The sequence below is a fragment of the Camelus dromedarius genome, chromosome 27 (genome assembly GCF_036321535.1).
Source record: "Camelus dromedarius isolate mCamDro1 chromosome 27, mCamDro1.pat, whole genome shotgun sequence".
Taxonomy (NCBI): domain Eukaryota; kingdom Metazoa; phylum Chordata; class Mammalia; order Artiodactyla; family Camelidae; genus Camelus; species Camelus dromedarius.
This window is the reverse complement of record NC_087462.1, coordinates 19,334,062-19,357,764: the sequence shown is the minus strand read 5'-3', so window position 1 is coordinate 19,357,764 and position 23,703 is coordinate 19,334,062. Positions and strand designations below refer to the sequence as shown.

The 23,703-nt window shown below is 36.6% G+C and overlaps 1 protein-coding gene across 3 annotated transcripts in view; it reads right to left on the bottom strand.

Moving 5' to 3' along the window:
• The window catches only part of RANBP17 (RAN binding protein 17), a 276,378-nt gene that overhangs the window by 85,959 nt on the left and 166,716 nt on the right, over positions 1-23,703 (bottom strand). For 2 of the 3 annotated variants that reach the window (XM_031437777.2, XM_064480090.1), the window contains exons 15-17: positions 13,726-13,785; positions 6,081-6,154; positions 4,952-5,032 (exon numbers count right to left, since the gene is read on the bottom strand). In XM_031437777.2, coding sequence (XP_031293637.1) covers positions 4,952-5,032; positions 6,081-6,154; positions 13,726-13,785 — 215 coding nt within the window. The remainder of the gene's footprint in view (positions 1-4,951; positions 5,033-6,080; positions 6,155-13,725; positions 13,786-23,703) is intronic. The other variant, XM_031437778.2, reaches the window with a different exon arrangement.

Sequence of the window (23,703 nt, the reverse complement as noted above, 5' to 3'; positions counted from 1 at the left end):
CTCTACTCTTTCCTGTTTTGTATCTTTGTGTGTGTGTGTGTGTGTCTTAATGGAGGTACTGAGGATTGAACCCAGGACCTTGTGCATGTTAAGCATGTGCTCTACAACTGAGCTATACCCACCCACCTTTTAGAGCTGTTTTTCTGTTTGTGTGTGTGTGTGTATTGTTTTTTGTTTTTTAATTTTTGGGGGGGGAGGTAGTAAGGTTTACTTGTTTATTTATTTTTTAAATGGAGGTACTGGGGATTGAACCCAGGACCTCGTGCATGCTAAGCACACACTCTACCACTGAGCTACATCCTTCCCTCTACTCTTTTCTGACCCCCCACCGTGTTCAGGATTCACACTCCAGTGCTGGGAAGATCAGTGACAGGGTGAGGATGTCTGGTTTGCACATTACTCGAATATTTAATGGTTTATATATAAACCATAACTAAATGACCCCAAATAAAAAGAGCTCCCTCAAAGCCCCCATATCAAAATGCCACATTATTTTTAATGTGTAGATTTTCAGAAAATTAGTATGTGAGCTACAGTTTTAAAAAGAAAAAGAAATTATATTAATAAAACAATGGATTTTGAGCTCTCAGGAGAAATGTAAGAAAGGAAGTATGGAATCAGGATCAATTCTGTTAGGATTTAAAATCTGTGAGGGCAGGGTCTGTATCTCACTTGTCCTTTGCCCTGTATTTAGCAAACATTTAGCTAATATTTGCTGAATTGAAAGAGGCCAGTAAGATAAAGTAAATCATTCAGGTAAGTATGGAATTAAATTTAAAAATCACTATTTTATTCTTACTCAATATTAAATCTAAGGCTGGAGCTCTGGTTGTTGTACTTAAAATAAACAAACAAGCTAAACAAGACAAATGAAGCTGGAAGAAAGGTTTGGGGCTGCAAAAAAATCTTGTTGACAAGTAGCATGACCAGAAAACAGAGTCTTCAGCTTACAAAATGAAAACAGTTGAAATAAACAAATAGATAAACAGTTTTATGATGCATGTGAATAGGACTTATATTCACCAAATACTGGTGTACAGGAACTAAGGGAGATAGTCTCAAAGTCTTAGAAAGTTAATCTGAGGCCAAATGAAAGGAATTCTTTCTTTAGCAGACAGCTTCACGGGTGTACAGACTACGCACTGGCCCAGGGTCCCGTGCTTAGAAGAGCCTGTGCTTAGAAGGGCCTGTGCTTAGAAAGGCCTGTGCTTGGTTCAATGCTCTGCTGCCAAGGTCTTGAGATTCTTAATCATTTATGAACAAGGCACCCCAAATTTTCATTTTGTACTGGGACCTGTGATTATGTATGTGGTCTTGCAGTAACATGAAAAAATTATTCATCCTAAGAATTGTTGAGGTTAACAGTATCAACGGGGTAAAATGAGTTTGGCAAATTAATGAATTAATGTAGAATTCTTTAATGAGAGTCTGCTTTTGAAAAGCTAAAGACATTTTGGGTTTTCTCAAACCTTTGAGGATGATGTAATAAGGGCAGCTACCAACAGAGGGCCTAACAGAGAATGAAATCACCTTTCTCATTATTGTCTATCTGAAATCCAGAGACATGGAACTGCTATAAATTTGAGTAAACAATGAATTGCCATAGAAATACTGGACAATTATTTTTCAAAGCAGGAAAAATTTAAAACAATGATTAATAAACAGAATTTTGGGTGAAATGTGACACTTCTCTCCCTTTTTCTCAGCATTTAAAATAAGTAAGTTTATTGGATTGCTCTGTATGACCCAGTTTTGTCTCTCTCCAGTTTTCCTGGCAGCTTCCTTGTTCTAATCACTTGAACAATCTTACCCCTTTCCCAGTTAGACAGAAATCAGAATTTACGACTAGAAGACATTTCAGAGCACGAAGAAGATCCTCAAAAACTAAACCTGACTGTGGAGGGCTGCCCCAGGACAGTCATTTCAACCCTGCGCATGTTAGAAAAGCTACTTAGAATCTGGAATTCTTGAAATTTACTCTTGGAAAATTAAAGAGAACATTAAAAAGTAACTAGATATGCTTGCTAAATGTATCATACAGGCCCCATGTAACGAATCTGATGGGAAAACAAACTTTCTCTCAAAAAGGCCACTGGATTTTAAAGTTACAATAATCTTACACCAAAATTTACCAACAAAAACCTTGGGGTAAATGCAACAGGGCTCTCCAGTTAAAATCAATCAGGGGACTTAATGTAACAGTAGCCTCCTCATACACATTATTATTTAGAAAAGCAGACTATTTCTAAAAATGTCAAGGCTGCCTTTTCCAAGTGAAGATAAATGCCCCTGGAGAAGAGTCTGTGGGAAAATACCTGACTTTTCTGTTTAGAACATTCAGTTCTATTTTCTAATTAACTTAAGGCAGAAGTCCTCAAAGTATGGTCCTTGAGCCACCATCATCACCTGAGACTTGCTGAAAATGCAAATTCTCAGGTCTCAGTCTAACACTTCCTAAAACATGAACTCTGGGGGTGAGAGGGTCCAGTAGTTTGTAGTTTAACAAGAACCCCAGTGATTCTGATAATCACTGAAGTCTGAGACTACTGTATTAGGCAGGTAAATACAAGGCTGTTTAGCACCTAAAAATGAGGATCTTTTGTGATTTCAATTTCTAAACAAGCAGTCAGATACAAGAACACCAAAGTTCAGAGACTGTCTTGGAGGACCATAAACAATGAGTAAGATTCACTCAGAAGACGACAAAAATAGAAAAAAACAACACAATAAGTATTTGAAGACATGTACTATAAAATAAGAAACATTTAAAAACTTTATAGTAAGATAACATGCTTTTCATTTGTTGCCAGTATTTTAAATAGAAGTGTCTTGAATATTAATATATAAACATTAATATATCCACTAATAGAGGCCAATTGGTGATGATTTTTATCTTTCATAACTGTTTCTATCGCTGAAGAGTGCCATCTTATTTTTAACACAGAAATAATGCATTGCTTTAAAATCAGGATTTGAAAACACATTACGATAAAGAAATCGATTAGAAACAACAAAACATGCATTAGGTAACCAGCAACTGCACTGAAAAAGATACACCACTCACATATTCCATTATGTAAATGAATTCAAAGATATTTCATGACTGATCAGCTAGAAGGGACATAATGATTTATAATTCAAATAACTGAGCACTGAAATCAAATTGAGTTAATATCTATTTCTAAATATGCAAACCTGAAATAATTGTTAAAAAATATAAATCAATGTACCCATGTTGAAATCATTCCTATCCTTTGGTATGAAATGCTATAGCTTTTAAACTTTTATCTAATAAGCTTTCTGAAAATATGTTTTTTTTATTAACTTCAAGAAGAAGTACTCAAAAGCAATAAGTAACTTGCAAAATAAAAGGTTATAATCTTAGGATTAAAGAATATAAAAGATAAAAGGTGATAGGAAAGCATCTTAAGTAGCAGATACAAATAAATTAGGCATTATGCAAATTATACAAAAAAGAATACAAATCAAATTAATTTTATATCAGATTTCAATTTCAACCTAAAAAATAGGGTAAATCTAAACAATAGATATGTGCTATAAAATAACACAGGCTTCTTTCTAGATAATATGCTCTCAAAGTAATTCATTGTGAAAAGGCCAGAGTTTGCAATACTAGGAAGTACTTATAAACCACTTCATATGTTAGAAATAGAGTATTTCAGCATTATTATTAAAAAAATACAGGTTGAGTTTTTTTTTTAATAAGAAAAAATACATATCTTAAAAAGCCAAAATGACCACTGGAATTGGGTTGTACATCACTTTCCAGTAAAAAGGAAAAACAGCCTGGACAGGTGTAATTTATCATTTTTCTGATTTAATATCAAAGAAATATATTAAAATAATAAAAAGAATCCTGAAATCCTCAAAATTTGTAGTGATAAATAGCCCTCCCTGTCTTTATTGCATTATACCTACTAACAGAAATATTGCATGGTGGATTTTGCCAGACAAGGACGATTATTTTCCAATAAAAAGTTGCATATTAAATTCCAGCACAAAAGTGGGTGTCTAATACTTTGGAAATCTTTTATGGCTTGCCAAAGAACGCAATTTTAAACTTAACTAATACAAACATATTCCTGGAGTGAACCTACATTAAAGATTTCCATCCAATGCCACCCAATTTCAGAATGTTGTCCTCATATTAAAACAACAGCTAATCTTAGCGGTTAACTAAACCAACACTGATTTTTCACAACTCCTATGTATTTGATAGCTAACATATAAAAGATAATCTATATGCTTCTCTATCATTGATTGAAATATAATAGTATCAACGATAATCTAATAAGAAAGGATGATTTTGGCTTTAGATTTTAAAAATCTGCTAAGTAGATACCTAAATATTTAATGCGTACTGGGAAATCTTATTTTAGAGTAAATAATATTTTGATTTGGTGGGGGAAATCAAAGTGGTCAGAAAGCTTATAATTTCCTTTCTGTTACTCTTTTGTGCCTCTTTACTAAGGAAAATAATATTCTTTTCAATTGAAGAACATTGAAGAAATACTGGCTCTAAGGAATTCAGTTTTTACAAAATAATATTCTTAAAACATTTTTATCTTCTTAAAACTAGTTACATGCTTTCTTTTGAAACAAGAACATCCTGACAATTATGAAAAATCATGGACTAAGACATGTAGTCGCATACTTTCTCATCCATTTACAAACCTGGGTGAGTATAAACATAACTTGAGTTAGAAATCTATATGTCTATATAAATTCAATTGTGACACTGAATAAAATGCTTCATATTATGTAGCTAACATAAATCTTTCAAAAATATGTATTTATAGATAAGGCTAAATGAAAGGCTTTTTATTAAAAAAAACTCTTGAAAAATTGTAAATAAGTAAATTACCTGGCTAATAGAATGCACCTGTTAGGTTGTTTATGTACATTATCAGATATATAGTAAAAAGGATATCCAACAGAAAGGTCATTTAGGAACTGAAGCGTCCTTGAAATTACAGGCTCACATCTTCCCCAGTACTTAAGGTTTGTAACACTAAACATAAAAAAAAAAAAATTTAATTATGATTAAAGTATTTGCTTGCAAAGAGAGAACATGGAAATACACATACATTCCTGTAAGTTAGATGACCTAAATCACAAATATCTCACAAAGTGAAAAGTGGGTTTAAATTCCAATGGAACATTTTCTAGTCTATTCTTTTTATAGCGTATACAAAATTATACACAATCAATGCACAATGAACATTGCTCTCCAAATGGTGTATTATTCTATAAATTTAGTTTTATAAATTAAAAAAGTTGTCTAACTGTTTCACAAAGAAACATCAAGTTTGTATCCAAAACAAACCTATTAGGGAGTGAGAGCAGGAGTTACAAAGCAAGTCAAATAGAGGCTTATAGTTACTGCCAAGAAACCAACCATCAAACTTGTGGCTCCAAAACTCACCTCTTATGATCATGGCTGTTTATTTAACTTTCTTATCTGTAAGCAAGACAGTGCTATCTATCTGTTATACGGATCAAGTAGGATTTCAAGTGGAGGCATGTAAGTTTAGGCAAAGTATACAAAGTTATGTCTATGGCCTGAAAGTAGTTAATTCTGCTAAGACTATAAGGATAATTTAAGGACAGTTTCCATGGATTATGTCTCTGATAGCCATAGGTTTCTGCTGGAATCAATGAATGCCTGGCCTGAAGGCAATCAAATCTCTCTCAGTCATTCTAATTTGCAATAATATCTTGAGTTGGTCTTTAAAATTGAGCATTTTCTTTTTAATTAAAAAAAAGCTGCCCAATTGAACTGAAGAGTCAAAGTCTGTAAAATTTTCAAAACCACATTTTGATATTGCATACTGCAGTTGAATGGATACCTTGACAAATAATTCTTTTTGGATGGTGAATTTTAAATATGTGAAATGAAGTTTCAAATAAGAACAATGCTACTATTCTAAGAATTAAAGCATAATTTAAAGTCTTTTATTAAAAATTAGTATTTATGAGGAGATTTAAACACAGTATAAAGATCTACTAGTTCAGAACAACAATAAAAGAAAAATCAAAGAACCAAAGCAGAAACTCACATTTTTGTCATGAATGTTTCTAGAACATGGTTATCATCTGTTATTCCTAAGACTTCTGACATACGGGCATATACCTGCATGAAAACATTTAATTGTTAAAAACTTTGTCTTTAACATATATTTTCAAAAGACTATTCCAACTGAACAAATGTAAAGATTCAATGCATTGTTATATCCTCCACACTGAAGTAGGAAATGAGCGGGGAGAACAAACTAAGAATTAAATTTTTTAAAATACAATTTATAGATTTACCCTCCTCTTTTTCTTCCAGGAAGCACTTCCCTTATTTTGAAACATACACACACCCACACAAACCCACATTCACAGACTCATTTTATTCCCAGCATACCACATATTTTTTTTCTCAAAGTGGTAACAAACCACCCCTTTCTTAAAGATGAGCATCTGCAGGTAAAGTGAGTGCCTCAATAAAAGACTCCAACGTTAAAAAAAATTTCCATTGGTTCCAGATTTTAGCAAATCAGCAAATAATTCAGGATTCTGTCAGGTAGTTGTAAAAATAAGGATTGCAAAAATAAAAGGAAGTTAAAGAATTTATAGAAATTCTCCTCAAATATCTCTCAATAAGCTCCCCCAAATATAGAGATAGGTCTTACTTTCCATGCTGCAACTGGAATCCCAGGATCAGGGATTCTCTGCTGAATACATCGGGGCCTGAGAATCCACTAAGCTTCCAATTAGGGAGTGTTGGCTGCGGCGTTTGGGGTGCAACATTTCTGTCCCAACCCAAGCTACACTGAGCTTATAAACACATATCCCACTTCAAGTGGGAAAATGCCACCGGCAGCCAATGGGAATATTCCCTAAACAGCCTGGCAAAGCTGAGAGGTGGGTTGACACCTTCACACTCCCTGATGCTCTGGTGTGATTCCAGGTTATATCTGCCAGATGCCAGCTGTATGGGATTTCTCTTCTCTGATTTGACCCCCTGTGATTGTGTTCTCTCGTTCTCTCCTGATCTGCCTATTTTCTACGGTATGGCAACTTAGCTTTCACTCACTCAGCCTTTTGTTTTTCATATGTAAATACTACCTTGATATACTGTCATAGGTGGTGAAAACGAGCAAAAAAAAAAAAAAAAAATCACAGAACAACCACAAATCATCCAGAGTTACATGGTAATACAGAGGAGGAAAGCTGTTTGCTGCAGAGATCTCATACTTGGATTTTAAACACAACCAGAAGCTTGTGTTCCAGGGTTTTGACTTAAGTCCTATGACCAGAAGCTCCTCGGGCCAGCAGAGTGAATCAGAGGGAGAGTGAGAGGGAAAGGAGGGGGCAAATGAAAGAAGAGGTAGAAGAGTAGAGGGGAGAAGCTGGATGAGAGAGAAAGAAAGGGAAATTGAGATTCAAATTCCTGTTGCCTCTTCTGTTAACTTCCGAGTCCTACAGAAGAGCATTTCAATTACTGCATCTGTGTCTCTGTTCACAAGAGTAGGCCTTCATCTCTTGTAAGACTGAAGCTATCACTGTAACATATTTGCAGGGAAGAGGGAGCTAGGAAGAAAGAACCCAGGGACGTTAGTTACCACCAACCCTCAATGATCAGAAACCTTTAAGCACATAGATGGCTCAAAGGAAGAATGTTTGTAAAACATGATCTTATCTCAACATGATCCAAAACCTCTCTCATGAATGAGAGTGAACTGAGTCCCATGGAAAATCTGATACTGATATGATTAATAGCACACAAGGCCCTTCACAACTTGGCCCCAACCTACCTCATCTTCTACTGTTTCCCTCAACCTGAAGCCATAATGAAATGTTCATGAAATACTGAGGCTTCTCATGCAGTTACAGATCTCTGTGAGTTTACACACTGTTCATTTTTCCTGAATTGGCTTTCCTCCTTCTCTTCCTCTGATTCTCATTCAAAACAAGGCATCTCTGAAGACTTCCTTGCCTTTCCAGGCTGTGTGAGTCGCCCTCTCCTTTATGCTCCTACAGTATCTGGTCCATTCCTCTAGCACGATGCTTTCCACACTGTAATTGTTTGGGTGTTCATCTCACTCAACACTCTGTATTTTTGTAAAACAAAATTTTACATTTTCAAGACTCTGCAAATGCTGTTTTTTTAATGGCAAAGACCAGAATTAACCTGATTTTGATTTTGTCCATGCCACCTTGAATAATAAAAATATAAAATGTGATTTTAAGTGTTTAAGACATTTTAACATTTTAAATACATTTTTTTACTGACAGTTCTTACAAGGAAGTTTTCTGCTGTGTCCCTGGCATTTATGAAAGGAGGAAGCTAAGCAGGCAGGTCTGTTGTGCTCTGCTGTCAAAACAGTTTCTCAAAGCATCAGATTTGACCCAATAAGGTACTAGAAAAAACAGTCAACATTGACACATGGCAGTGCTTTAATCCACAATTATCCTTGTAACTTGCACCATTCCTTTTATCATCCATTAGCTTTGATTCCCATTATCCCATCTAGAACTGTGTCAACGCTTCTGTCCCTAGGGATTTCTCTCCACTACCAGGATCTGACAGTCAGGCTTGAGTACTAAACAGGATCATTACCTCTTAAATCCACTTATCTGATCTACTGAATAGTAAATTGAAAAGCTCATTAAGAGCAACAATCTGATTTGTTTTCACGTGTGACAGGGTCATTTAAAATCAATGTATGATTACTGCATTTCTTTTAAAAGGCTGTCTCACGTTTTCCAAGGAGCCTTATCAGTCAGAGAACATGCAGATAATGTGAAAATGTCTTCAAAGATCTGAAATGCAATTATACTGCAGACATACATAATTTTGGGGGTGAGAAGTAATTTGTCCAGTGAGAAAATATCTATAAAATTGTTTATCGTAAAGCACAAGTCAATGAAAGTTTCCTACAGAAAAAATTCTAACACAATATTTAGGGGTTTTCAACATTTTCTAAAACTTCCATCACTCCACCAAAAATAATTTTTATGACAGCAAGAAGAAATTATATCACAATATGTACTCATTTTAAGGAAAGAAATAGGAGCTGGCACAGGAGTGAAAGAAAACGAAAAAAACCTCACTTTCAGCTCACAGATTCCCAACCTTTTATTTTATAATCAACTAAGACAATTTGATCTTAGTGAAAAATAAGCAAAAATCTAAGAAATAAGAGACCAAGCCCACTTGTGCTGTTCATCCATCTTTGAAGGATACAATAAAGTTGAATAAATGGTTATGCCTTTGGTTATGTATTTCACATAATTAGAGATATACACATTGAAAGTTAGTTTTTGCCCATTAGCCTGTAATTCCTCCCTTTCTTCCTTTAAAAAAAAAGATGCTTATATTTTATTAGACTACAAACTTCCTGAGAGCAGAGATGATGCTCTCTTATCTCCCACGCATAACACTCAATAAATGTTTGTTAAATGAATAAAAGAATGTAACGTTAAAATGCGCGTTTTGGCTGATTCCATTTCATTCACAGTTTTTTAACAAAAGGAAAACAACGAACAAAAGGTGTGTTTTTTATACAGAACTTATTTTTCCCTGTAAAAATAATGTATCCCAAATTCGACTCACTGAAGAACCATCTATAAAATTTTATTATTTAAAAAGATGTAGTGTTAATACTTGAATAATATTTCTGGAAGAAATTCTCCCTATAGGTTCACTAAGAAGAGCTCTCCTCCTCTGGATACTCAAAGCATCCATTGTTGCCAGCCTGTTAGTGGCACTTCTAAAGTAACAGCATATGATCTTGTTGAGTATTCATTTTCCATGTTAAAAGGTTTCCTCTATTACTTCAAGCATGTGCTGTCTGAGGGCAGGGAAAATGACTATTTCTCTTAACATCTCCAGAAGTACTGAGAACACTGTCTTGATAAACTTAGCAACATAGATAAAGCTCAGGCTTTGGTCCCAAAGATAACTGGGTTTGGATCCTGGATCTGCCACTCACTATGTGTTACTGAAAGTCTCTGAATCTTGGTTTTTTTGCCTGAAAAATAGGAATAATAATAAAACCTACTTTATAGGCTTTGGGGAAGATTAAATAATGACATCTATCTAACACAGAGCCTGGCATTCAATAGCTACTCAACAAACGCTGCTCTCCTTCCTACTCCTTTTTACAGTCCCTTTCTCATAATCAGGTGCTAATCAGCTAACGTCTTTCCAACAGAAGACTCATTACTAAAAAATACCAGAAGGGTAAGAAGGTGATAACCTTGAAGATTTACACCCAGAAAAAAGGTTAAAACAAATAAAATTTTGAAATTTGCATTAGCTGTGAAATCTCTAAATATATTCAATTAACACATTCTAATCACGGTCAGAAATGACATTCGCTAACGGCATAGAGCTTCAAAATTTCATGATACAAAACAAAATTCTTTCTACTTCTAAGTAGTTATTGCCTTAGAAGCTAAAAAAAATTAACCGTTTTAACCAGTCATCCGTCTCTTTGACTCCTGAAATACATGAAATTGTTAGAAATGTAAGAAATTATCATTATTACAGACTTAAGGAGGCATGCTCCTAAAAAACTGCCCTAATATGTTTGTTTTCTTATCTCTATTCATTTTACTGTGAAGGTTTTTTTAAACTTCAGAAAAAAGCATTTAGACAAACACATACTGCTTCAATGACCTTCAACATGTTCAATATGCTTCAATATGTTCTCTCACTTCTCAAATATTGCCTGTGTATATGCAGGTAGTTTATATGATTTCACATCTGGTTTTTAAAAGGGAAGCCAGACAAGATAAGAAAACCAGACATGGGAATACATATACAAACAGCAATAAGATTCTGAGTTGTAAATTTAATTTAATAAAGAATAAAAGCATGTGCTGCGATAATTTTTAAATTGCTTTCTTCTTCCAATCCTAATCCTTGGTCTTGAGTATCTGCAGCATTGTCTCTAACATTCTGGTTATAACTTTGAAGAAACTAATTATGTCAATCCTTAAATTTGAAGTAGATTACAGAACTGGGAAACCCAGAATATTAGTTCCTAAAGGTTGTATGGATATATAATGACAGTTACAGAAATTCAATAACAGCCCTCTATGAAATGTACTCAAAAGCACCACATGAAACAAATTAAGAAGAACAATGAATCTCTCATTCTGTGCAAATAAGAAAATAAGAGAAAACACTGGTTCTATAGGTTTTCATAAGAGTTGTTATAATGAATTAAGATTTTGGATAATGAATCTTCAGAAAATTACAGTAAGTTAATACCCTTAGGCCTTCTATAAATGTTTAAGACGTTATAACTTTTCCAAGAGCTTTTATAAGCAGGCTCAACGCAGAAAATTAGCAGTGCTATAGAAATCAACAACAAAGTATTTTGCCATCAGATGACATACTTTCCTGAACCAATTTAGTCTAAAACATTTGCATCCAGTAATATAAAATTGATACCATAAAATTAAAATAAAAAACCCCAACAACTGTGAATTTTAAAGTATTGCTTCAATCTATTGAAATGATGTATAAATCAAGATTTTTAACCAAATATAATTTGGTATAACAAAACCTGTCACTGGAAAGGATCCAATATAATAAAAGCATTAGAGTTCCTGAGGAAAAGAATTTTGGAACTGAGTATGAACTCACTTATGAGTAAAAAACCAATTTCCATATTTTTGTCTCAGGTTTTAAGTGCCCTTGAGGCCAATGCAGTGCGTTCTATATGAGAACCCATTAAAGTGAAAGCTAGGGGAGAGAGGAGCAGGAGAAGGGTACGAGGAAGCTAATAGAGCATCTAATGACTTGGATCTAAACAGTTTGGAGCTAAAGATACTGAGCTTTTTCATGAACGTTTGAAGAAAAATAAAACATGATCATCACAATTAACTTGTGACCGCATCAAGAGAATTAATGGTACAAACAACATTTTTGCATATTAAATGCAAAAACCTAGTGATAATTAATAGATCCACATTATTCTTGACTAATTTTTCCACATCATTTAAAATAGCATCACAAAATACAGGACCAAAATTAGGTGAAAAATCTTTTGTCAAAACTTGATTTTAAAGCCATAATTTACGTCGGAAACCAAGTGGCAAAAGGTTAGGAATCCGCTTGCCCCATTCAGTGGAATACAGAATGGCATCTGATAAAGAAAAGCTGGTTATGGAAATACAAAATAAATGTGAATATTAAATATTTATTTCAATTAGAATATCTGAACCCACCATCTGTGGTGGCCATCTTGCTAAAGGGACATGTACCTAACAAATCTCTTAAGAGGCGTTCCCAATCTGCTTGAATAAGCTATTGTATAAGAAAACTTGGAGCGACCACTTTGGCCTCGCATTTCCTTCGCTCCACATCCTGTGGCACAAAGCATGAACTCAGCAGGCTGGGGTTCAGGGCTGCCTGCTGCCTTGTGATAATCCCCTCTCCCAGTAGGGGCCTCCACTGATGCATGGCTAAGAACATGCTTCCTCTTTTGCTTGCACCCCAGTGGGGTTTCCATTCCTAACTTGGGCCCAAATCCAGATTGCTAAGGAAGGGTTCCAGATGCTGCCAGAGATATTTTTCGATTGGTTTCTAAACAATAATCTATTAGAAAGAGGAGTAAAGGTACAGTGTGAAAACCAGCAATACTGGTAATTTTGGAGAGATTCTTTCCTTCCCACCCCTGACCAGATCTAAGGTCTAACTACCACCTGTTCAACAGAAGCTGGCTGTTTGCCTCATTTTCCTTCAGGGAGCCACTGACTAAGGATCTTCACCAGCGTGAACCTAATGCCTCCCGACAGGCCTTCACTAGCCAAGAGGGACCCGGGTCGAGCGCACCAGTTATTGGTCACAGGACACATAGCCCATAGAAAGACTCCTGTGGTGCAACCAGCTGAAAGCCAACTAGAGAAGATGGGGAGTGTACATTTGTCCTGACACAGCTTTGCTCCTGCTGGCTGCCAACTCATTCCACGTCTGAAGCCAAGCTTCTGTTAAACTAGTCTTCTGTGGCTAAATCCAAGGTAAAGCCTTGGGTAAATATATTATCTTCCCAGGTTCAGACAATAAGAAGCTAACCATGGCTATGGCACAAGGTTATTGGAAGAAGGCTTCATTAATTTTGGTGGAAGGTTTTGAAATCATGGTCTGAAGGGGCATCTCAGGCATTTTATTTATAATTCTTTGCAGTAGCAAATTTATAAGATGACATGATTAGATTTTGGAGCAATGAACTGATGCTGGATGAAATTTGTGAGAGGGTGATGGCAGAGGTGGGGAACTGGGAAGTAAAAGATTTTGTTTAATTTCTTATACCTCTTAAAGGTATCAGCCAGAAACATATTCTGGTACAAGAGACACACGTGCTCTAGACACTGCTCAGTAACATGCTATTCAATGAGTAACTGGTTAGAACTGGTCACTTCAGAAATGCTATAATCAAGAACCTAGGCTGCTTTCACACCACGCAATCAAACTAAACAGAGGCTTTGCAGTTAATACTGCTTATTAGCTGACTATTGAACACTTAATTATAAAATATGCACACTACAGGATTAACACAGTGCATAAAAAAGGGAATCAAGACAACGCACCCTTACACTTCTCACTGTGCATGTGCCTAATTTAATCATAACAGTCTTGGGCTGTGGTGAGATAAGTATAAAGACTAGTGATCCACCACAATAACCAGCAGCTCAACTCACCTTAACTATTTTCCAAGCCTTCTCTGGAACTCTGGACACATCACTCCTCAGGCGTACAACCTAAAAAGCACAGAGTTTAGGCACCTGCCACCTGGTGTCAGGGATAAGGGAAGATCAGAAGGCCTTCCCAACTTCAGATATAGGGAGAATGTGGCTCAGGATATTTATGGCTGTCACTTAAAATATTCATGGGGCTTTGACTTTATTCTGGAGGCTATGAGTATAGGCATAGTGAAGTGCTGTTCAAAGCCTGGATGTGGTTATATGGATTACAATGGGTTTGCGTCCATGAAATAATTCAAGAAACCAATTACTAAAAGATAGCCCTAAAAAAGAACAAATTATAAATAACACCTGACAGAACTATTTTTAAGAAGCTCTTAGTAATGTTCTTTCCCATGAGGCACTGTCATTATGCAAGTGTAGCAACTGGAGCTAATGATGTAAGTAGACAAAGTCAACTTTTGATGGGTAAAAGTGCATGTTTAATAAATGAAACTCATTTCTGTAGTCATTCAGAAGGTAAGTAAATCATATTGAGTCTTCAACCACTTAATCTAATTCTTGCACACACACTCTCTCCCCAATTCTCTAAAAGCATGCCAAATTATGATTATAGTGGATTTTAAGACTTTACTTGGTCCCCATCTCCACTTCTAACACCTTTGTTTTATTCATACATGTTTCCTATTAATACTATTCTATTTATGCCTCAACACTGCCTCTCTGAAACATGTCCCATTCCCTACATCCGAAACAATTTCTTTACCTTCCTCCTGTGAGATACCAAGTCTTCATCCCTCTGGGAAGAACAACCTGATATGAAGGGTACAGGAATAACGGCCCAAGCAATGAAAAAGGGGTGCCAAAAATCATCCATATTTTTACTACTGTCCAAACAGCTATTTTCATTTTTTCACTATACTCTCAAACTTTACTCAAAAACATTGATCTTATAGTCCTTTGTATCTTTTACTTTATGTTCCTCACACTAGCCTAGTTAGTGAGAACTCTAACTTACCCTAAATGCAACAGACCAGAGTTCACCTTCTGGTGGCCTACTGACGTCTTCAAACACTAAGACCCGGTTTCTCTGAGCAGCCAGTATCTGCAACAACAGGCGAAGTAGTCCTTCCACCCTCGTCTTCCTGCTGAATACTTCTATGCTGAATATTAGCTACAACATATGCAAAAATCCAAGTAGTAAACCAAGATAATATGCAGCTGCCCAGGAAGCATATTCTTCTTGCAGCAAGAAGACAGAAATGAGCAAGTCTCTATATATTTTACGTAACTTCAACTAGGAGGAAACAGAATACATGTGTGGTACAACACACACAGGGTTTTGAGTGAAACTGCTGCTTGCTTGACAGGGAACAGGCATTCAATAAATGTTTTTATTGAACAAATTAACACCATAATTCTAGTTAAATCAGTTAGTCTCTGAGAGTCTCAGTTTCTTCATCTGTCAATTGGAAAGAATAATATCACAAAGAGTAGTATCACAAATTAGATGGTAGTCCAGTGAAGTGGTTAAAGATAGATTCTGAAGCTCAAGACTAGTTGGATTCTACCACTTACTGAGTTGTTTTGAACAAGCTGCTTACCCTCTAAACCTGTTTTTTTCAAATATAAAATAAGGATGATAGTAGGACCCAATTTACAGAATTTTTGAGAAGATTAAAGCAGTTAACATACATAAAGGGCTTAGAATAGCCCTGGTACACAGTACAATTTCCATAAAGTACTGGCTATTATTATTGTTATCATCAAATGCTGTATTATATATAGCACTGCGAGAATAGTGTCAGGAAAACTTGAAAAGTTTTGGTAACCATGAGCCTGTTTTCTATACCTGTGAGTCTGTTTCTGTTTTGTAAATAAGTTCATTTCTGTCATATTTTAGATTCCACATATACTTGGAATGTTTTTAGTATACAGTATGTACCAAATAAACATTAATTATTAGCTATTAGAATGGGGGTTCAGTAAATGGCCACTAGTATTATTAAACAAGATGTAGTCAAACACTAGTCTGACAGTAAGATTATGAAGCATGCACCAAGATGACAGCCCCTTTTATTTGTGCTTTATCTGGACTAGATGCTGGAAAATGGGTATCTGTTCTAAACTGGTATATGAGTAGTTTTAGTAGTGGTTAAAGAAGACTGATAAGAGGGGAGAAAGCCCAGTGAAAGACAGCCTGCCCCCTAACCTTGTATCTTCTACCTGCAACTTCTGTCTTACAGAGGAAGAACAGGAAACGTGATGAGAAAGGAGACAGGAAGAAAACAGAATGCTCTGTGGCAGCAGGCGACGTTTTATCTCAAGGGCTCATCTGTAAAACCTAAGTTCCTGATCTCAAAGTCCTCATCTTCCTTTCTTGAGTCATCACAAGCTCCTGCTTTCTGTCTCCAAGTTAAGTTCTCATCTCCCTGGGTAAGTAGATGATTTACATCTCTGTGTCCAATAAATTATCAAAATCTTTCCAATTCAGGTAAATGAGTCTACACAATTCTCTGAGTTTCGTATGCTAAATTAAACATACACAGACAAAGGGTTCCAGAACATCATCATCAGAGTTTTAAATTATCAAAAAAGTTTTTGTGTGATAGATCTAGTAAGAACAGACAGGCGCTGCCTTTCATACATGAAGATACTTGATCTCTGACAGTAGATTATGGGTTAAGTTGCTTCTCCTACAGTACAGTGGATTTGATCAGGTATCTAGGGTCTAACTGAGTTCTCCTGTGACTGATGGCTAGCCAGAACTAGAGGCCCAATCCATGGTTGTAGAGATGAGGTTTTTTTCCTTGGGAAGTAAAACAGCAAATATGAGGATGAAACTTGTGATAATGGTCTCACCAGTCATTACACTTAAAATTGATCATGCCTGGAATCATGTCTAAATACAGTTAAGTACAAAGTAGAAACCTAATACAGGTTACTCTAATTTTGGAGATAAATATGATCTCAAATGATGATTCCTAGGCATTTTTCATTCTACATTACCTGAAAATACAGAATTTGTAACTTATAGCATGAATAATGCTTTAATACCCAGTGCCTTGAACTTTAGGGACTCCAGGAATGTTAAGGTTGAAGAGTATTGTGTCAATAAGGCAGCTGCACCTGCTGAGAAGTGTGGTGTTACAGTCCATGTCTCAGAAATGAAAATAACCAGGAAAAAAAAAAAAAAAGAAAAAAGAAAAAAGGACAGTTGAGAACTGGAACCATCAAGGTGTGGGAGATTGTTCATGGAAATGCATTTCTAATTTTGTACATGGGAGTCAATCAGAAAATGTAATTCACACTGGAGAAAGTTGTTCCAAAGCCAACTTTGTTTAAACACATCTATTCAGTAAAGTAAGGGATACTGGTGCTGGGGAGCCACAGAGGCCTAGGGGAAAACAAAATCCCAATAAGTATGCCAAATGTGCTTCTATTATTTCAAGATTTCTTCAATAGAAACACTATGGGAAGATAAAAGTTAGGAAAACACTGAATTTAAGTAACTCCAAATGTTAAAAAAAATATTTTGCATTTATGTTTTATAACCAAGTGCTTTTCCCACATTTGTCCCAAGGCAGCAGATGAAACGCTATATTCACCATTGCTAATACTAGCAATTGGAACATGCTCTTTGGCAAGGCAGAAATAAGATAATTGTTCAACATAGGCTGGCTTTTCAGAAATACTGGAAGCATTGCCTGTAATTATAGACATCTGTCACTGCTAGCCACTCAGTACTAACCCTGACATCAATATACAACCATAGCACTAAACTGCCTGCAGGCATAGCAATGGAGACCAGATACGCTAGGCAGGCAATCATCTGCTTCATCCAAACTATCTGTCAAAGGTTCCCAACCACAAATAGCTCTTACATTTTGTATCCTTAGGATAATATGTTGATTTATTTTAGATTCTCTAATATTTACAGTCTAGGCCATCTACTAAAATAAAGAAACAAAACTTATGGCTAATGGAGGCAGTTACTGTTCACAGTCATCATAAAAGGTCATAGCTCAACCCTCAAATGTTAAAAATTGATGGCAGCTTTAACCATGTGCTATCATACAGATGTTTCCTTCTGTAGAGGCAATTATTTTCAATAGCAATTCAAAATGGTAACTACAATCTTTCATCAGCAAGTATGTTGCCACATTGATCTAATAGAAATGCTTATATTTTAAAGCCTTTTTTGAGAAGTATAGGTAAGTTTCAATGATGAGTACTGAAGAATCCAGATTGTCAGTTTGGGTTTAGCTGTATATATAGTATGCTATCTGGCAACATTTTTTTACACATACAAATGATGTAACGTCTAGAAACTAGTAAATGATATTGAAGGATAAAATACTTGGTTAATGAATGAGGTGAGTGACATATAATTTTACTGGGTGTAAAGCCCTTTTTTTTGGAAATATACACATCCAATTGCATTCATATTTTTATAAGCCCACACTACAGGTTTAAATGTCAGTTTTTTTTCTCTTTTTAAGCAGTCAGAGAAGCAAGCTGAAAATTATTAGACATTCAGACTAATTAGGAATAAACACTCACAATTCTCATAATGTGTTACTAAAAAACCCAGATATTTCTTGGTTTGATCACAGCAGCCTATGCTGAAGGAAAACTATTAATTACTGACAGACAGTTAGCTTACAAGTGAGCTGCATCTTAAAAACCTCTTTTAAAATACAATTGCTAAATGCCTTACAGTGCTGTAATGTGAGACAGGTTCAAATCTTATTACTTCACTGAAATTAAAACCTAAGTTTTAATACTGTTCAAGTCGAACAATGATTCCACACTTTATTGCTTTTGAAATCCCTTGATGATCATAGGAAAAAATGCCCCCGAGAAAAAAAGACTGTTTTCGATAAACAGAAAATACAGTTTGCACTCTTAGCCTCTTTGTCATCACAAAAAAAGGATTTAATGCCAATTCTTTAAAAAAAGACTTTTTTCCCACAAAATGTGCACCTTGTGTGCCATTTGTAAAATCAGTTCACTTTCTTTTATTTATTACTGCAGCGCGGCAAGGCAATAAAGCAGCTACCAATAGCTAATAAATTACATGCCTTTTAAAACAATTCTCCTGCTACAAAAACATGTAACTACAAAGGTTTACATTTACATGGTACATCACATGAAATGTCTATATTTGTGTCCTATTAACCATTTTGGCAAATTGTGGGCTTTTACCAAATAGCTGATAGAAAAAAGAAATAAAGTGATTCACAAAGATTGACATGATAAAAATAAATATAAAATTACTAGTTTCCAGTAAACTACTCTTATGCTATTTGCACTTTCTAAAAATCCTCCAAAATTTATTTTAAAACATGTTTTAATAAACTATTTTATGCATCAAAAAGACACTCAAAGATGTTCTAATAAAGATTAATTTAAGCTTTACTCAGTGAATACTGAGATCTAAGAAATTACCCTTTCCCCCCTAATTTATGTTCCTAGTATCATGCAGTCTTAAAAAATCATAGCTCCTATGAGTTACTTAGAACAAATTATAAAAGGCAAGATCACTGGAGGTAAGGCAACAGTGCCCCAAATCTGTTCATTAATATATTTTATATTCTTAAAAAAATACAGCAACTTGGTTATTTGAGAAATGCTCACATCAAACATGCCTTGCTTAGCTACAATCTTTCTTTTAAAAGGATATTATCTTCACATAGCCACAAGAACTGCCTAAAACCTTTCCTTTATAAAAGTAAGCTGTTTGTTTTTCTGGTTTGTTTATGTACAGATGAATTCTGAAGTACCTGTACTCTAAATCCAGGCTTAAATTGTTTAATTAATCAGGGTATTTGCTTAATGGTCTCATCTTCTAGTCTCATGATGAGTATGTATTTATGAGGTAGTGTATAGTCTTTTATTATTAATTTCCTCCATTTCCTGTAAGAGCTATCATAGCTGTGGCTTTTTTGTTTGTTTGTTTCATACCTACAAAATTTCAGCTTTGTTCAATTATGTATGATGAACATTGCTTCAATTTTCAAAACACAAACAACTTTGATCCATTTCATATTCACTTCAAGATGATGGTCCACTAGACAAATGAATAAAAATTCTATATTCTATAGCACCTTATTTCTCCATTCAGATCTGCTTTTTCTCTCTCCTGAAATCAGCTTGATTATGATAATTAACAGTTATTTATGAAATATATCTTTTTTTGAAAAGCTCAATGAAATAATTTTATTTCACAGTCACAGAATTTTTAGAGGGGAATCATTATCACCATAAATAATAATATTCTATAAACCATATATCTTTTCCTATACAGAACCCAGGTATATTTCCTAATTTGTCTTTTGCTTCTTTTTAGTAGTACCATTGAAATCATGACCTTTCCCCATACTGCAGCTGATTTAAAAGGATAAAACTCTTAATTAGCAACCAAGAAAAATAGCTGACAAAATATCATTCTCTGTGGCCCTCTTATCTCCCTCCTATATCTCCCTGAACAGAATTTTATTTTAAATCTATTTAGCTCATTCAATATATTGTCTCTCTCAGATCACTAAGAATGTGCACTCAAAACAGGTAGGGCATATATCACGAACCCCATTTTTTTTTAGGTAAGGTCAGAAGATTGCTCAAGATTACACAGTAAATCGGCTTCTCCTCCAACTTCCTATTCACAGTTCTATTTGACAACATTGCTTATTAGCTACCAGGAAAAAATATGTATTTATAGACATTTATTGTAGAAAATCCAAATTAAACTTTCCATTGGGTGCTATTTCATTCATGGGAAATAACCTTGATATATCCTGCACCTATCTAGCAGAGTAGGAGTAGTGGATGGTTCTTGGTGCCAGCTGAGATGGGTAGAGGAATTCAACTGTGTTACTGATTACTGTCTCAGAAGTGATGGAACATTTACACTGTCGCTAACCTCCTCAACTTGTTAAACAATCTGAAGTATACTAATACTTAGATTTCTTGGTTTTGTTTTGCAGCCTTGAATGGGAATATGGAAAACATAAAACTGCACTCTTCTGGCCTCTTTTTGCACAAATATGCAATTCCTAGTTCTACTTTACTTATCTGTTTATGAAATACACAGAAGTGAATTACTCTGAATTAAACCCCAATCATTCCCCAGGAATCTTTCCTGGACTTCCCCAAGATCACATTAGGTATCTTCCTATATGTTCTTACTGTTGTTCTGTGTATCAATCATGGGCTGATCATATCAAACAATGATCATCTGTCAGCTCTGTGTTCTCCACCTGTCTGCAATGACAGGACCATCTCTCTAGTCAGTATTATGTCCCATTGTTTAGCACACAGTAGGCAATTACATGTATTTGTAATTTCAACATGTTTTTTCCCAACACCACCAAGCAATTCTCAGGGGATGCTAATGGGGTGTCCCACAAATATAACTCAATCCTGACCCTATCTATCTCGAGACAGTGTCAGATCCTACTTGTTGAAGGCTCAGTCCACAAGACTGCCTCTAATTTTCAGACACCATTTGAGAGTCCAGATTGTCACCGGTGCTTCTGACCAAACAGCTATAGACTGAAGGTTCCAGGACCTCCTTCTTGGGTTTGATTACTTTGCTAGAGTGGCTCACAGAATTCAGAAACATTTTACTTACTTACTAAATTACTTACTTAGTTTATTATAAAAGGATGTAACTCAGGAAAATCCAGATGGAGAAGATGCTTAGGGTAAGGTATGTGGGAAGGGGTGCAGATCCTTTTCCAATTTCCAGTCCTTAAAAACTGAACTTTGGCTGGTTCCAATCCACTATATCCTAATACACCACTGCTCTAATTAACAACATCTACTTCAAACATATGACTAGAATCAGAATAAAATTTCTCTTGCTTTTGTCACCACAAAATCAGACCATCTCATCCCACCTAATCCAGACTCAATCAATAGTGACAGATACAAGATACGGATTCTTTTATCTAGGATATTGCTCTGTCTTCAAGAATCTCAAACTTTGTTAAGGAAATATGGACACAGCAAAAAACACTTAAGAAGCAAGACCTGGGATTACAGTGAATCATTTAATGAATTTAGAGTTAGATGTAAAGATTAAATCTTGTACATGCCACTTTCTACCACTGTGTTCTTAGTCAAGTTACTTTATGGCAGAACTGGGGTTAAAAACACCTTTATCATAGGATTATTTTGAGGCCTAAAAGATATGTATGTAAAATGCATGTAAAAGCTTATTATCCTAGTGCCTGGCATATAATAAATGATAAATGAGTGCTAGCATTACCATGATCATTATTACTTAACTAAGTTTTAATTAACGTGATCTAGGTATTAAGAATTATAAGACTGAGACGTGGAAGATGGCGGAGTAGAAGGACGCTCGCAGGTCACCCTCTCCCACAAATACACCAAGACCCACATCTACAGACCCACTCAGCCAACCAGAGCACCTGAGGAACTCCGAGAGAACATCGCCCTCTTCAAAAGATAAAGACGCCAAAAATCTGGTAGGAGAAAAGGAAAAAAGAAAGAACAAAAGGCAAAGCAGCGCGGGACGGGTCCTGCAGGGAGGGAGCGGCAAAGGAGGACTGGCGCTCACTCGCTGGGTCTCCCCTCTCCAAATGAGAGGCCAGCGGGACGGAGGGGGAGCCTCCGAGGCTCGGATCTGTACAGAGCAGCCCTTGACTGACAGAACTAAGTTCAACAGGCACAGAGCGTCCCCCCGTCCCCCCGACACGCAGCCTGAGACGCGGCCGGCAGCGGCGGGCAGGGCCAGGCTGCCCAAGCCGGGCGGAGGACGGGAGTGGCTGCACAGAGGCAGCCCCGGGGGAACGCAAGGGGTTGCGCACCGTGGCTGTGGGTGCACAGGGCAGAACAACCTGGGCCCTCCATAAAACAGCAAGGTTGATGTGCTCTCGGGGGAGGGGTGCACACCCCCATCTCTGAAAACCGGCGGAAAGTTTTCGGGGGAAGAGAGGCGGGGCTCAGGCACAGCCGCCATATCCTCCGGCGCTGAGCACCCAGGCGGGGGCGGGGGCGAAACCTGCATCCCCACCGAAGGGCTTAGCAGCCTCAAAGGCCAGACTGAGACTGGCCTGCAGCCCGGGGCAGATAGGATCCTTCCATCCTGGTCCCTCAGAGAACTTGCTCCACAAAGACAAACAAGGAGCTGGGTTTTGGCTGGGAGCAGGGACAAGGCTGTCCCTCGGTCTTCCCCGAGCCCACCTGCGGAGCGCCGACCAGGGCGGAGGGCGCAGCCGCACAGAGCAGCGGAGCTACCGGCAGCGCAGGTAGAGAGCGGCCCCCGCCTTTCGGGCAGGAACACAGCCCCTGACTGAGGTGCTGGGAGGGGGCGCGACCCGCCCTCCTACCTGGCCAGTCTGCAACATCTGACTGCGGCATCCGGAGGGGCAGTGACCCGCCCGCCCACAGCAAAGAACAGCTGCATCTGACCCAGTGTTGGGAGGGGGCGCGATCGGCCTGCCCACAGGCACCGGGAGCAGCACAGAAGAGGGCCCCAACGGAGGGCCTCTGAAAACAGCAAGCTGAGCTTCCAAAACAGGACGAAGACAGAAAGACTTCACATTAAAAGCACACAGACTCCAGGAGAACACCGACAAACCCACCCACCCCCCTTTTTTTTTAAATCTGTTTTTACCTGTTCTATTTTTCTATTACTCTCTTAATTTTTACTTCTTAATTCATTTCTATTTCTCTTGGGTTTTGATGTCCTGTTATTGATTAGACACAGGTTTCAAATACATCTATTCATCTCCCGCCCCCCCCTTTTTTTGTAAAGGTTTTAAAAGGACGTCTCAACCCGATTAATACTCTGCTTCAACTCGCTCTTCTATTATTCATTATACAGTTTTCAAACCCTCTTTCTCCCTTCTTTTAAAATTCTTTCTCTCTCTCTTATTTTTTTTTCTTTTTTTCCTAAGTTCTATTCCTAAATAGGCATCAGATAGATAAAATCCTTAAGGA